Source organism: Schistosoma haematobium, chromosome ZW, assembly GCF_000699445.3.
Source record: "Schistosoma haematobium chromosome ZW, whole genome shotgun sequence".
NCBI lineage: Eukaryota > Metazoa > Platyhelminthes > Trematoda > Strigeidida > Schistosomatidae > Schistosoma > Schistosoma haematobium.
The window spans coordinates 22,883,686-22,897,933 of NC_067195.1; the positions used below are offsets into that span (position 1 = coordinate 22,883,686).

At 34.0% G+C, this 14,248-nt stretch overlaps 1 protein-coding gene across 1 annotated transcript; it reads right to left on the reverse strand.

Moving 5' to 3' along the window:
- Nucleotides 1-1,920: 1,920 nt before the first annotated feature.
- PGANT6 (N-acetylgalactosaminyltransferase 6) lies at nt 1,921-11,017 on the reverse strand. Its single transcript, XM_035731938.2, has 3 exons — nt 9,812-11,017; nt 5,708-6,079; nt 1,921-2,981 (listed from the first exon to the last, which is right to left on the reverse strand). The coding sequence occupies exons 1-3, from the start codon at nt 10,927-10,929 to the stop codon at nt 2,708-2,710; spliced, it is 1,764 nt and encodes a 587-aa protein (XP_035589504.2). The 5' UTR covers nt 10,930-11,017; the 3' UTR covers nt 1,921-2,707.
- Between the last annotated feature and the right edge of the window lie 3,231 nt (nt 11,018-14,248).

The following is a 14,248-nucleotide window of genomic DNA, read 5'->3' on the forward strand; positions in this document are numbered from 1 at the left end:
TACATTTACGAATCATCTCAGCACTTCATGAAACTGAAGAAGAGTGCGAAATCATTTGGTAGGTTAGGGATTAATAGTTCTGAATTAGAATGGCGATAAAACATTAACTTAAGTGGCACAATTGTTAAGCATGGCGTAAACTATTCTTTTGGATTCGTTGATATTATAAGATATTTGGAAGTTAAAGATAAATTCATGATATTATTATATTTTCCCCTACTGGGAACAATGGATTATATCTTCAACGAAATTATAGCGAGGAGCATATAAACCTTAGTTTCTGCATGTTTAGGTGGACGACCAGTATCTACTTCTAGTTCACCAATGAGCACTATGAACAAACAGGTGGTACAGCATTGGATCCTGGCAGAATTTTTTCTTCAAAAACTGAAGAATAGACCATTTGTAAACTTAATTAATTGGCTGACATCTTATTATCGCTACATAGATGGAACTTTCACAGTGTCAAATAATAAGAATGAAAAAAATAGTTTACTTAATATATTGAGAAAACACATATCCATCAGTAACATCTACTCTTGACAAAGAACGGAATAACGATATATCATCCCTAGATTTCCCATTAACAAAAAGGCTAAATAGAACATTAAAATAGGTACGTACGGAAAGTTCAAAACCTGTCATATACGTATTTCTACAGTTCTGTACCACCCAGATATAAAAGAAAATATAAATTCTGACTCATCATGCTAAAGCAATTTGATTCAATGAAACCATCGAGGACGAAGTAAAAGATGTTCACATCTTTTGGTCAAATGGATATCCCACCAAACTCATCAACAACTAAATAAATGCGATAAAAAGAATACCGGCGATAGTAACTATTCTGAAGAAGTTAATTTTCTTGAAGTTAATGTTCAAAAATGGGTTTGCATGCCAAATATTAGCACAAATATTAGGAAAATCTGTACAGAAAACATTAACTGTGGTCCAATCAAATGCAGCTTTTTACAATTGCTCGATAATAAAAACTACTAGAAAAAACATACTTCCTGAATCCGCTATATTCTTGGGTGTTTATCATTGAACTGATCCTGTGGGGTCACTTATAGAGGACATACGATCAAATTAGTCCGTCATTGTATAACTGAACATAATTCAGAGTGGCTCGCCAAGGAACAATGGTGATTTAAAGTCCTATTTTCTCACGTAGGACCTTAAGTGGATCGAAGTAAGGCTTTAAAGTTACCCACCATACTTTATCAAATCTAAAGCATTATTTACAGACTTATCTTTTTCATACTGCTGAAGCTATCAAAATACACATTCAGTAACCTAATGTTTGTAGTCTAAAGAAGTTGATACAATCCCTTCTTTTCTCTAACCTGGTAATCAAAATAAATTATACCAGAGTGAGCTGTAGCATGTCTTCCATTCACGGCTTAGAAGTTGTTTACGAAAGAGGCGTTGGAGTCCGAATTTTAAATTTTTCTACTCTGTGAGACCTGGTTAGTTGATTGGTTAGATGCTTACTTCTCTGACCTAAACTCCTGGGTCAATTCAACCAACTGGATGTAAATTTTCTTGACGAATGAAATTTTAAAAAGTTACCAGGCTCAACGTTCATCTTTATAGCACTGATGATTTAATGATTGTAGTATTGTAAGTCATTATCATAGTAATAACATATTAATTTAAAAAGGAGAATTCAATCACAAATATGATTTGTGGGGAAAATCGATGGCCCAATTGAATCACACTAATATAATCAACTGAATTACATAGAGATTACGTTACCGATCAGCGCTACAATTGCAACTGAATTCTAGATAATTACTACCTCATTTTATATATGTCCGTTACAAATACAGCTTATTAAACGACGACTGTCTACACATTACGAAGCGAAATTAGGAGCAGAATATGAATCAAAGTGGTAAATTATATTTATTGATTCACAATTAGCGCAAAGATATACGTACCTCATTTTTACTGTAAATTGGTGTAACAGATTAGACACCAATTTACAACTTAATCAATTTGTAAAGGAGTTTTAAATGGAACCGTATTATGACCTTCACGAGAATTTGTATACTATCCGTTTTGGTTCGGTTTTCTATGTATCGATCCTCGTATAAACATTCTGGTTGTCTTTTTGATAGAACAGCCAATAAAGGGAACTCTGAGGTCAACTCTGATTTTAGTGCTAAATTAATTTATTAGTGACAGGTGTTGGGCTTTAGGTAATCTATGTAGTAAAGCATTGCATAACAGACAGAAGTGGACATCTAGTGGTAAATACTAAGGTTAACAATTTGAAAAAGAATTTTGCTCGTAAACAGGACCGGAAAGTAATGATCGTCAAAAATAATAACAACATTTTAATGCGAAAACTTTACATCTGAAATTCACAAAGCGATGAAAATAGAATCTCCACAAAATGAAATTTAGAGACAATAAGATTTTGTAGTATGATGTAAAATAATCTATTCAGAAGAATAAATAAATCTCAAGAGATTATATAAAGATGCTAAAATAAAAATACCTAGAGGCGATGGTAATATTCTTCTCATACACTTGGTATACCACGTCAAAGATAGTGAGGGTAAATGTGAGAGGAAAACAATGACTTTTATTTCATAACATTTGATTAAAAAATAATTTAAATATCGCAGTTTACAAATAAACAGAAAAATGGTCATAAGCGGTATAACCAATCTCATTTACTACTACAATTTATTTCTTATTACAAGTTTGGTAAAATAGTTTTAAATCGTAAATCCCTCCAATTCCATCTTTGAGTACGCAAATTCGAATTGCACCGTCTTACCAAAACTGACAGACTTTTCAGATTTAAGTCTAAACACAAACCGGAAGTTGAATGTAAGATATTAATAGGATTTTCTTTGTTTCTATAAACTGACTGTAGATGCCAGTGTTGGTTTTCATTTTGACCATGGCATGCGTGAAATAGAACTGCTTTGTTAGGTTTGGTATCTGGTACACCTAAACATAATGATCTGTAATATAGAGAGTATTCCAGTAAATAAAATTAGAATAGCCTTAGGAAACAATCAAAAATGTTTATTTATTGCTGTTCAAAAAAGCTATCCATAACACAAACTAATACTGTCATTAACTGGTCCTCTTGTAATTGAGTAGATATGTAGATATATCTCATAACTGAAAAAACATTTCAGAACATTTGGAATAGACAGACATTTCCAGAATCCATCAAATTAGTTTATATAAATGATTGTATTAGGTTTTTATGGATCTGTATATAAACTTCTTTCGATGAAATTGTGTTTATCATACTTTTAAGCACATGTACATAGTAATTAATGGCATAAGCTAAATTTAGTTGTTAAAATAGAAACAACAATGTTTATCATAGGCTGCGAACAGCCAAGTTGACAATAACTAGTAAAATATAGATTTAAGTTTGACACATCTTAAGGAGTGAAGTCAAGACGAAAGTTTAAAACGAGACAAGTGGATGTTCATGAAACATTAAAAATAATACTTGATGAAAAAAAGAATAAATTTACTTCACTTTGCTAAGACTACTGCCATTAAATGCTTTCTTACTGACCTACATTGACGAAAAGTGTGGTCAAACTCTCCTTTACCGGAAAAAATTATTGTCGTAAAACATCAGAAATTTATTTTGTGTATATGTAGTACGACAGATTTCCTCAGTAAGCATTTTCCACCCAAAAGGTTATATACATCAGAACAAATAACTTCAGTTGGACGAAAAATCGTCGTAAATCACTGCTTAGTTTTTATAGCTCTCTTAAATTATTAAGTAACCAGTGAACCAATAAACAAAGCTTCTGACTATATGAGCTAAATACCATTATTCTGCCAGTGAGTGTCACAGAATCTAAGTTGTGGTTGAAAGTAAACAGTGAAAGCACTTTAACGATAATTATTCATTCTACCAAAATTATTTCGATCGTTTGGCATTTGACTCTTGGGATGATGGATATATGAGAGTAATTCCAGTAATGAACAATAAAGCAATGACAAAAGACATACTTGTACTTTGGTAGTTTTTATCCATCCTCATCTCCTGGGATAACTGAATCATGAACTAATGACGATAATACCTTAGCTACTTTCCATTTTATTATCGATTCGTGTTCGCTTGCTTTTGTTACAAATTACGGGGACTGAATGGCATCGCATTGTTTATCAGTTTTTAAAATAATTTAAGTCACATTTTCTTAATAACTAATGCAAATACGCCCAAAGTTTTCTGAAGATAATTTTTCATGTATTTTATCGTTTGTAACTCATGTTTAATGCTTTCAAGCCATCCAACTGCAAAATTTCGTGGTTTATTATAATTTCTGAAGTATAAGACAAGAGATACGACGTCCTTTCACCGAATCTCAGCTAATGTATTGAGAGGTCTAATATGCTGGATGCTTTATAAATAGACCAACTCAAAACGAGAACCCCCATGGGATAGCTAAACTAATGACCTTGAAATCGTATTTATTTTTTATTTAAAATTAAAGTGCTATGATAGTTTACTGAGTTTCCAGCTATTTATCAAAAGGAATGACATGGTATTCCAGTATTTATACATGACTAAACAGAAGAAAATTAGAATATAAGCAGTGTGCTTCACATAATTAAAAATTACGGCCAACTTGGTTCATTGTAATTCAAAGTAGTTACAAGTAAAGACGATCCAACATAAAATTCAAAATGTTTTGTGTCTTTAAAAAAATACGTAAAAATATTCACCTAACAGCAATTATTGTGTCAACTTACTAGGTAATAAGTTATTAAAACAGTACGGGGACTTGTGAAGATTGCAGTACTTTCAAGTTGAATTTACGAGTCGATCTACGCTAGACCATCATTAAAAGCCTGGAAACGTGCAGAACCGTGGGTGTGCACCGCTGAGGAGTCCCATACTAGGACGAAATAGCCGTCAACTGCTTACAGGTTTTTAATGGTGGTCTGGCTTAGATCGACTTGTAAGTTCAACTTGAAAATTCTTAAATGTTTTGTAAGATGGATTATCAATTATAACCTGGTTAGTCATTGTTGGATTTCGTTTAACATTAACTTTCAGAACTTTATAAAACTGTAGTATTAGAAAAGTGTGCAATTAACTGGTTGACTGAAGTAAAGCCCATCGGTTTAACATTAAAATTTCTCTCACCTAAATGCAGTAAAGAATGTAATGTTTGTTCCAAAAGTGCGCAAAAACTGTGTGAAGTCTAAGGTGTCACGCGGATCTTATTAAAATAATTTAACACTCTTAGTTCAGCAGCTCAAAATATTTTGTAGTTTGCATCACGAACTGTCCTTAGTTTGGCAACCACTGAAAACGTGTACGCACTGGATAACGTTTTAGTTTTAGTAGGGGATTTTTCAGCAGTACTCTCCCGCTCAAAAACCTTAGGTCTCGTGGAGGTTGCTCTAAGCACTGAGATGGAATCCAATGGCTTACATGCATAAATACGATTAATTCTCATTGATATACTATCATATTCCAATGGCGTTGATTGGTAGATTCCTCACTCAACATGGTTGACCTCTTCTAGTTAAAGCTTTTCATTGGATTTCAAAGTATATTTTAGATGGTGAGTCTTCAAATAAATAGAAAAGATACCACAAAAATATTATTTCAAAAGTGCTAAACGATTAAGAACAAAAGCGATTTTTAAGAAATCAAAGTGACGTTCAAAAAACAAAGGTCAGATAATAACATCTTACTTACGGTTTCACAGCCTTAATATCTTCTTTCAAAGAATATTCAAAATCCTGGGTGTAATTATATCTTTTACTAGTTGCACTGCAGAAACTTAATTTAACCGGTAATCGTATGGTGGCTCTTGCAGCATCTATACACAGATAAGGGAAAGCAGCTGAACGTATTTCTCCGGTGGCAAATAAGACTTCTCCAGGAGGTGGGTAGGCTTTCGTCAAATCAAACGCTACTTCTGTCATAAACCATTTAAAAGACTTGCATTGAAGCCGTTTTCTGAGGTTATGCTGTTGTGATAAATCACCAGGGTCCACTTTTCTACATTTCGGTAAACTTCTGTATATGTATTCTTTATATTCGTCCATCCATACTTCTGCTACACGTCTAGGATCCATAAAAAAGGGTAAATCCCAAGCAAAAGCTCTTTCTGTTTTATAGGCTTCTAAGTTTTCAGGAACATTTTAATAAAGTTTTAAATAAGCTCATATTACACGTATAGTTTCATTCTGTACCTTATAGTGAACCGGTCCTAGTACTACCTCAAGTTGGAAGTTTCCACAAAATACTTATTGAGATATTCATTTTTACTTATCTGCACTTTTTTGATTTCAACTAAAAAATGGAATGTTTGTAAATACACCATTTGTAAATAATGAGCGTTACTTTTAAAAATTGCAACTAGACTAATGTGACATGTTAGTTATGTACCTACTAATTGAGTCGTCTGTTTTTCAAAGTACTAAGTTCCAGTGCATAAATTCAAATGAAAAGCAGTAAATTCATAAGGTTTCTGGGACAAAAAATTCACAACAATATGAACTTTAATATTTAGTTTGGCTACCTTTTTGTAGGGAGATAAAAATACTGATGTTCGTAAAACGTGATGTATAAACGTTAAATACAAAAAGTCATCGTTGGTACTTCAGTTCGCATAATTTTTGAAAAATTAAAACCTCAACAGTTTTAGTTTAAGAGCAATCTATTAAACCAAGGTGTAAAGTCGGGTTCTTTCCTCAGTGCGTTTTAAAATTATGGTGTCTCTTATGCATCCAGTATTAAGACTAGTGATGTATTTACAATGAAAAACAATTTAAAAAGTTTGATTGCTGTTTCGGAAGAACATTATCCAGTAATAATATTATTTAAGTGTTTCACATAAGACCAATTTTAATCAACAGTGCCGAAACATATCACTATGATTCAATACAGAAAAGCAAAAAGATAGATACATGTAAAATTCTTCTCTTGAAGCAAGGATTATTTATAAAGGTTTTAATATTTTTTTGTAAAATCAGGACTTCACTGTTATATGTCTTTAAATGGAAACTAATAACGTCAGCCAGTTAAGGAAGTACTTGCTGTGTTTCAAACAATGTTCTAATTCTGTCTACCAAATAAGGATCTAAATGATGATTGATTTAATAACTGAATGATTTCTAAAATGCTTCATCCGGTATCACCTACAATCACCGTTCGAAAACTTGCGGACTGATTTTTTTATGGCGTTCACCTGCAGAAAAACTTTACGTATTCCTTATATATTTATGAAACCGGACCTTTATCACTTAGATATGCCCTGTCTATAGTTGCCTAAAAATAACCAAACAAATTCTCACCAGTGACATAATTAAACTATCTTCCAGTTCCATCCACCCGATGCTAACAATGTCTTTTTTTACATCTAAATGATGAACCGACCAATGTTAAACCATCATTGAAAATCTGAAAGTATGGGATTTCCCGACAGCGCTCATCTACGATTCCACACTCACTACCCTAGGTCGCGCACGAACACTTAACCTTTAGACCACTGGGCCAACAACGTCAATGTAGAGCATCAATCAATCCACGATCTTGAGCAACTAGCTTCCGTTGTCTTCGGAGGGTAACAACTTCACACCTAACATGGTTGGGCTATATTGGTCATGGCTTCTCAATAGAACTCCTTTGAGGTTTTAGGCAACCAATAGTTATCAACCTTGTTGCGATTTGACCAAAAGTTAAAGTACCATACTGTTTTGCTGTGAAATTGTTTCAATTCGTGGTAGTTTCGTTTTATTCTATGTATCCCATTAGTTCACGCCATGTTCGGAAATCCGAACCCAGTTACGCGCGTGCTAGTGCCAAATCCAAACAGATAACAGTTAGTTGTGTACTAACTTCTTTTGTGAATTCGTAAAACGAGAAGCTGTAGATTTTTCATTGAAAACCAGACGAGAATATATCTTTATAAATCTTAACAATATGAACGTAACCCTAACCTGTCTGATACAGTTGCTCTCTGATACCGTAAACCCAATTCCAAACTAAATGTGTACTTTGTTCTAAATCACCGTGCATTTCAAATACAGGATATGTGATTTGGTAATATTACGAGGTTATTTTAAGGAGTTGCATATGTAACTTTTTACAAAGTGCGATGGCCATAATTACGTGAAGCTTTTAAGGTGTATGCTGTGTAGATAGCATATATACAGAAACAGTAGGAGTGTCTGGACAAATATAGATAAAAACAATAGCATAACCTGCTTAAAGATGTAGCAATGTGTTCTTGTGAGATAGCCACAATATAGCTTTTTAGATCACATTATCGATGAATGTCATAAAAATTACTAATAAACACGTAAAGCTTCAGTTTTCTCTTTCAAATGTCAATGGTTTCGATGTATTCTCTTGCCGAAAGTGATAGATTTTTTTGTTACATAATTATTGCTAGATTAAATAAAGCATCATTATATAATGATAAGCACCTAAACCGATTAAACAAGTATATAACAGGACTCTTAAAATTCAACAAAGTTCTAAAATATACACGAAAACAAAAATATTTTAGACTAGTAAAGTTTATTCACACTAGAATCTGCGCAAAAATAGCTTTATGGATAGTGACCGCTTAGTCTCTAATAGACACAGCTCTTATTGACTTTCAACGTTACTGTAAGATTCAATATTAAAACAACAAACTTTGACTGATCTATGTGAAAGAGATAGGTAGATCATATACATATTTATAAGGACTGGAGAATCGAATATTCGACGGATCTTTTGGGCTGGTGCCTCATAATCTTTCAATTTGAAATCAGACACATCTCTAAGCATTTTAAAATGGTGAATTAGAAAGAGAGCTCCTTTTGAGAAACAAACTTTTAAAGCCTACGCATTTAGTTATCTCTGCTCTAAGTAACACTTCAGATAACAAGTTTACTTGGGTGTTCTACTTTTTGATCCTCAAAAAGTAGAGTGTTGTATCATATTTATTTTAAAAGCATTGGAAGATTAGGTTTTGAAAGATATACTGGGATCAGAAAGTGGGCTAGGTTATGAGTAAATGATGAATTAATGCCTTTAATGGAGTGGTTATTAATTAAATTATAAGACTATGCACCTATAAAGTATTTTTGAAGAATTATCAAATAAAAAAGTTTTTAAATTTATCTTTTACACTTTAGTTACAATTTTTTCTGTGGATTTTTTTCTGGCTTTAATAAACAGACCAATGTTTCTGGATTTTTACCAAAGTTTGATGCAAAATTACGATTGTTAAATAAGCTATATTCAGAAATTTTGTCTTTGTAACGACTGTTCATTTGAAATGATGCAAACAATGGTATGAAGTGAGCGATGCAGTGATAGAGCTCCATTCAAAAATCAGATTTAATTGATAATTTCGTATAACACAATCAATATCTAAAGGCAAGTAAAATTCTCAATGTTTATAGTTTGTCTGATCCGTAAACAGTAACATCTACGCAGTAGTTTCATCTTGGCGTAAAGTGAAAAGATTGATAATTTTTAAAAGAGATAATGTTTTTTACCACATTTCATCATGTCCATTTTTGCTTGGGCTTTTTTAAATATGCACTTTAAATAAGATCTGAACTACAAAGAATTAAGAGGTTCATTGTTTTATGTCACGATGGTGAAATTACAATTTTCATAGTTCCCTTTGCTCAGCATTTGAATCAATAGGGTTTAAGTATTAAACGAGTTATTTGCAACATTGAACTCACAACCATTTATCGATTACTTAATTTAAAATACAAAAACGGCGTAAGTGATATTTCTAGTTAACACGATGACAAACTGCTGATGTACTAATATGTACTCATAGCTTACTTGAAATTTCTTCCCAGAAAATTCTTTACTTTTGGTTGCGGAAAATTTGTCGGATATTCGCGAAAAATATGTCCAACCCTTGAACAGGGAACGTCAATTAGACGCCCACCACACATCCAAATTTTGAAAGACAATTCGTACTGTTCCCCACCCCAGATATCAAGCATAGGATCATAACCTCCCAGTTCCCAAAACCACTTTTTACTAATAGCAAACAGGCCACCTGCCATCACTGGACTGTCAAAAGGTGTTTCCGGATGAAGACTGTCAACTGATAACCTTGGAAGACGCTTATAGTAAAAACTCCAGTCAAACGCCCCACGGGCGCCGTCATCTTGAGCACGGTATTCGAAGGTGTCAGCATCAATCACATCAATAAAAGGGCATGTTACTGTCCGGTAATTCTTAGAAATTGGTTCAAGAAGAGGTGGCAGCCAATTCACATTAGTTTCACAGTGAGAGTCCAAAAATATAAGCACATCACCGGTTGCCAACTTAGCACCTAACAATTTTGCTCGAATAAGTCCTTCTCTTTCCTTCAAGTGAATCACCCAAACAAGACCACCAGGATAGGTTCTTGAGAGATAGTTATCAAGTCGCTCTTTTAAATGCCGTCGTGAGCTGCCATCATCAACCAAAATGACTTCTTTTATAAGCTCCAATGGTGACCGATTTAAAACAGATACAATAGTGCGAATAAGTGTTTCCCAATGTTCTTCGTATACAGGTATAATTATAGACACCAGAGGAAGTTTTTTAGAGTATAAAGCTCCCTTGCAATTCGGATATCGGATATCTTTTACTGATCTATCTGTTTTGATTTTTTCGCTTACAAATATATTAAAACCATTGAAGTTAAGAGTTCTTTTTGACAGAGCTTTTTGTGAATTTGACAATCTAACTGGTTGACCATTTTCTCCAGGCCCTTGTCTCATTCTTTCATAAAACGAAAAAGAATGGTTCTCCCAGTCTGTACACGTGGACTCCTTACAGTAATTGAATATTTTTGTTTGTGTTTGATATTTAATCATATATCTATAGTGCAATATGAAACAAAACAAAGACATTGAAAAAGCAAATATGATTATCCTATGATGTCGAAAAGTTAGAAACCTCATTTTTAGTTATTATGTGTGACAAGTACAGCACAGCTACAATTATATAATGAGTAACCCTATTAACTGTCAAAGATGACCCTGAGAGTGCGCGGTTACATATAGCCGTCTTTGAATTTGAGTATACGATATTAAGGTGAGCTAAAAAAACACTGCCCATAAGATTACGAGGAGAATATCAAGCTTGCACATTGTCTATCAGCCGTTTTGTGAATAATATTGTTGTATAAAGGGCCCAAAACTCACGAAGCCGTATATTATTTAAAACAGTTACTTGGGAGTGAGGGGGTGGGATGATCGTGAGTTTAAGAAACGAAACTGACAGTGATGTTTCTCTGCAATGATTAGTAAGGCTGGGGAGAGCTCATATTTGGGGGATTGAGACTAATATACAGTTCATAGTTGTTTATGATCAGGGTGTATGTTTGTTTCTTATGAAGACTGTAGGAAATGGCACTTATGTTTAGATTTATGGTCGGACTCGAGATTATGATCAGAGATAAGAAATAGTGTTAAAATTGTGGATTGCGACTCACATAATCCAATTAACATTCCAAGCCGAAAGTTTAATCCTTAGCCTTGTCTGTAACGCAAAACAACTTAAAGTCTACTTAGACACGTTCATGTACAATACTTAGAAAACTTTTTGAGTTTTTTCACGACAGATTTGTCGGCAAAAGTCACTGAGCAGAATACTTTGGGTATGCTCCATTACAGTTGTGATGAACTCGATCAGCTGAATTCTATTAGCTGACGTTTCTACATTATGATGCGGTTTCAGTTTATTTTGATTGCTTTAACACGATATAGTGAAATCAACAGACAAAATGCTGTTTTGCCTTGTAATCACGAAGTGCAAATCCATATCAGATAACGGTAAAAAATCGGTTTCTGGTCAAATCTGTCTTTGTTTAGTTACAAAGACCTTGATTAGCCCTGTTCAAGGCAATGATTCCATATTTTCAATGTTTGAGGTTTTTACGTGCCAGTTGGCATGGTTTACTGGCTTCAACACACCCAGTCTCAAAGAAGAAAAATCGTTACTAACTCATCAGAAGTGCCAATCACAGCGTAAGTGTAAATATTATTGATGAACTAGATTTCGTGCTCATTCACGTCAACAAACATCTATGGATATATCCCAATACTTATGGGGTATTGGTTTCTTGGCTCATTTGGTCTTGAAACACTTTTTAAATGAAGATTACACGTATTCCTTCCTTCCAATAATACAACTGTGTATTTTGCTAAACGAAGCAGACATGATTTACACATGGTACATAATATGCAAGTATGTGGGCGACAAATCTGCTGGTTTGCAGACAGCTTTACTACGACAGTTGGATGGAGAATTACTGGTTGTTGTTAATTATTGTTCAATTAATGGGTTAGGACCCATTCTCTTATAAAAGATGCAAGCGCAGGAATCCTTGTAACGTTGACGAGAACTATTTGGAAAGATGATACTTGACGGGTATTTTCAAAAGGTGGCGAAGCTCAATTTCTAGTTTGTTTTAATTGTATACAATTTTGTATCAACATCTTTTGTAATGACTCAAGAATTCAGTTTATCTGCATCGCATTGTGACACACCGCTTCATATGATACACTTCAGTGCAGTATATAAAAACGTTACCATTCATGGGCTAGAATAGAGACCAGTGGTCGAACTGTGATGAAAGAAGTCCTATGTGTTCCATTTATTCAGTTCTAAGTATGTTCTACCGCAATAGTTTCTGTTAACACATCAGTTGAACTCAAATGACACCGATGGCATAAGTACACTCCTCCATTTTTATTATTCATTATAAAGGCTCTGTGTTGGAGGTCTCAACAAAGGGTTGGACTTGTGGGCCATTGCCTTATCACCTTATTTATGACATAATAAATCAGGGGGTATCCACTTGCGCAATTCTCTCTCAAACAGTTTTCCTTATACAGCTACTCACGGTGTTCGTTTTTTGCTGTTTGAAAATTTGTACTCACTTTGCTCTATAGACAGATAACGGGAGTCACAGGTTGTTTTTCTCATTCTTATGGGTAAATTTGCTTGTGCAAATAGGTAAAGCAGAGACATTTTGTTTTACTTTACCTAACTTCGTGACAGAACAACTAGCCATGTGTAGTTACAAGTAATGGCCTCATATTAAATAATAATTAATAATCCACATTTCTTTGTAACAATTTATATACGTTTAACAGCCTACAGTCATAGTGCAAGTAGCAAGCAACAAGCCTATCGGTCCCTCAATTTTCGGTCTTCCAATGTTCTTCCCCAATGAGTAGCCGACATTCAAACTATATATTGTTGACATGATTGAAAACCTTACTGATATTTAATGCAAAAGACAAATCAATTTGTGTAGTGTTCGCATAATTTAGCCATACCTTTCATAATTTAAACATTAATAGTAGAGCAGTAGTAAATCTCGACAAAAATGAACTGATGAGTTATCAGACAGAACACTTAAAGTATTAGTCACTGGTGTCGCATCATACCTTATTTTTGTAACTTGATCAGTGAATGGAGATTTTTTGTAAGAAATTATATAATAACGAAATATTTACTTCCCCATTACCGAACAACCTTATATATGCATCTATTGCATACTCCTCAATTGAACATCGCCTAAATGGACAGTTAAGATGCTGCGTTTAAACAAAAAATCATCAGTATGTCAGTTCATAATTGGTACCTTTCCCTTAAGACGTCCTCAGGAAAACGGTAACTTCCTTATTAATAACTTATCTACAGGCAGCATCTTTCAGCATGTATGCATGCATTATCATAAAGAATCATATTTATGGGTTGTTGATTTTCCAGGCGCTATTGTCTAGGAGAAAACTGAACAGTATTGGCTTGTAAGCTTCATCAACAATATATTTTTCATTGTTCGACGTTCCATCGGGTCAGAAAATGTTTAGAGTTGGAGCCATGTTACTAGACTCTAACTAAATCACCCGAAAGTCGCGTCACTGAATGTCGAATAGTTTACCGGTCCTTTCAAAGATTGGGAACAACTGACACGCGCCAATCAGTCGCACACCATGAACTGGCCTATGCATCAGTGGTCGCATTTCTGTTTCCTGTACGTAATCTTACCAGTATATTTCCGTAATAACGTTGTTCGTGTGGTACGGTCATCAAGGTAGCTATAATGCTCCAATAGGACGAAAGAGCACCAACAAATAAGTATGAATTAGGCGTAAACTAGAAGGTTACGCTATTGCTTTTTAGTCCAAAACGGCCTCAGTCATCAACATAGATGACCTAAGTTTCTTATCTAATACGCGAGTGATGTAGATGTACAAACTTTGAAGA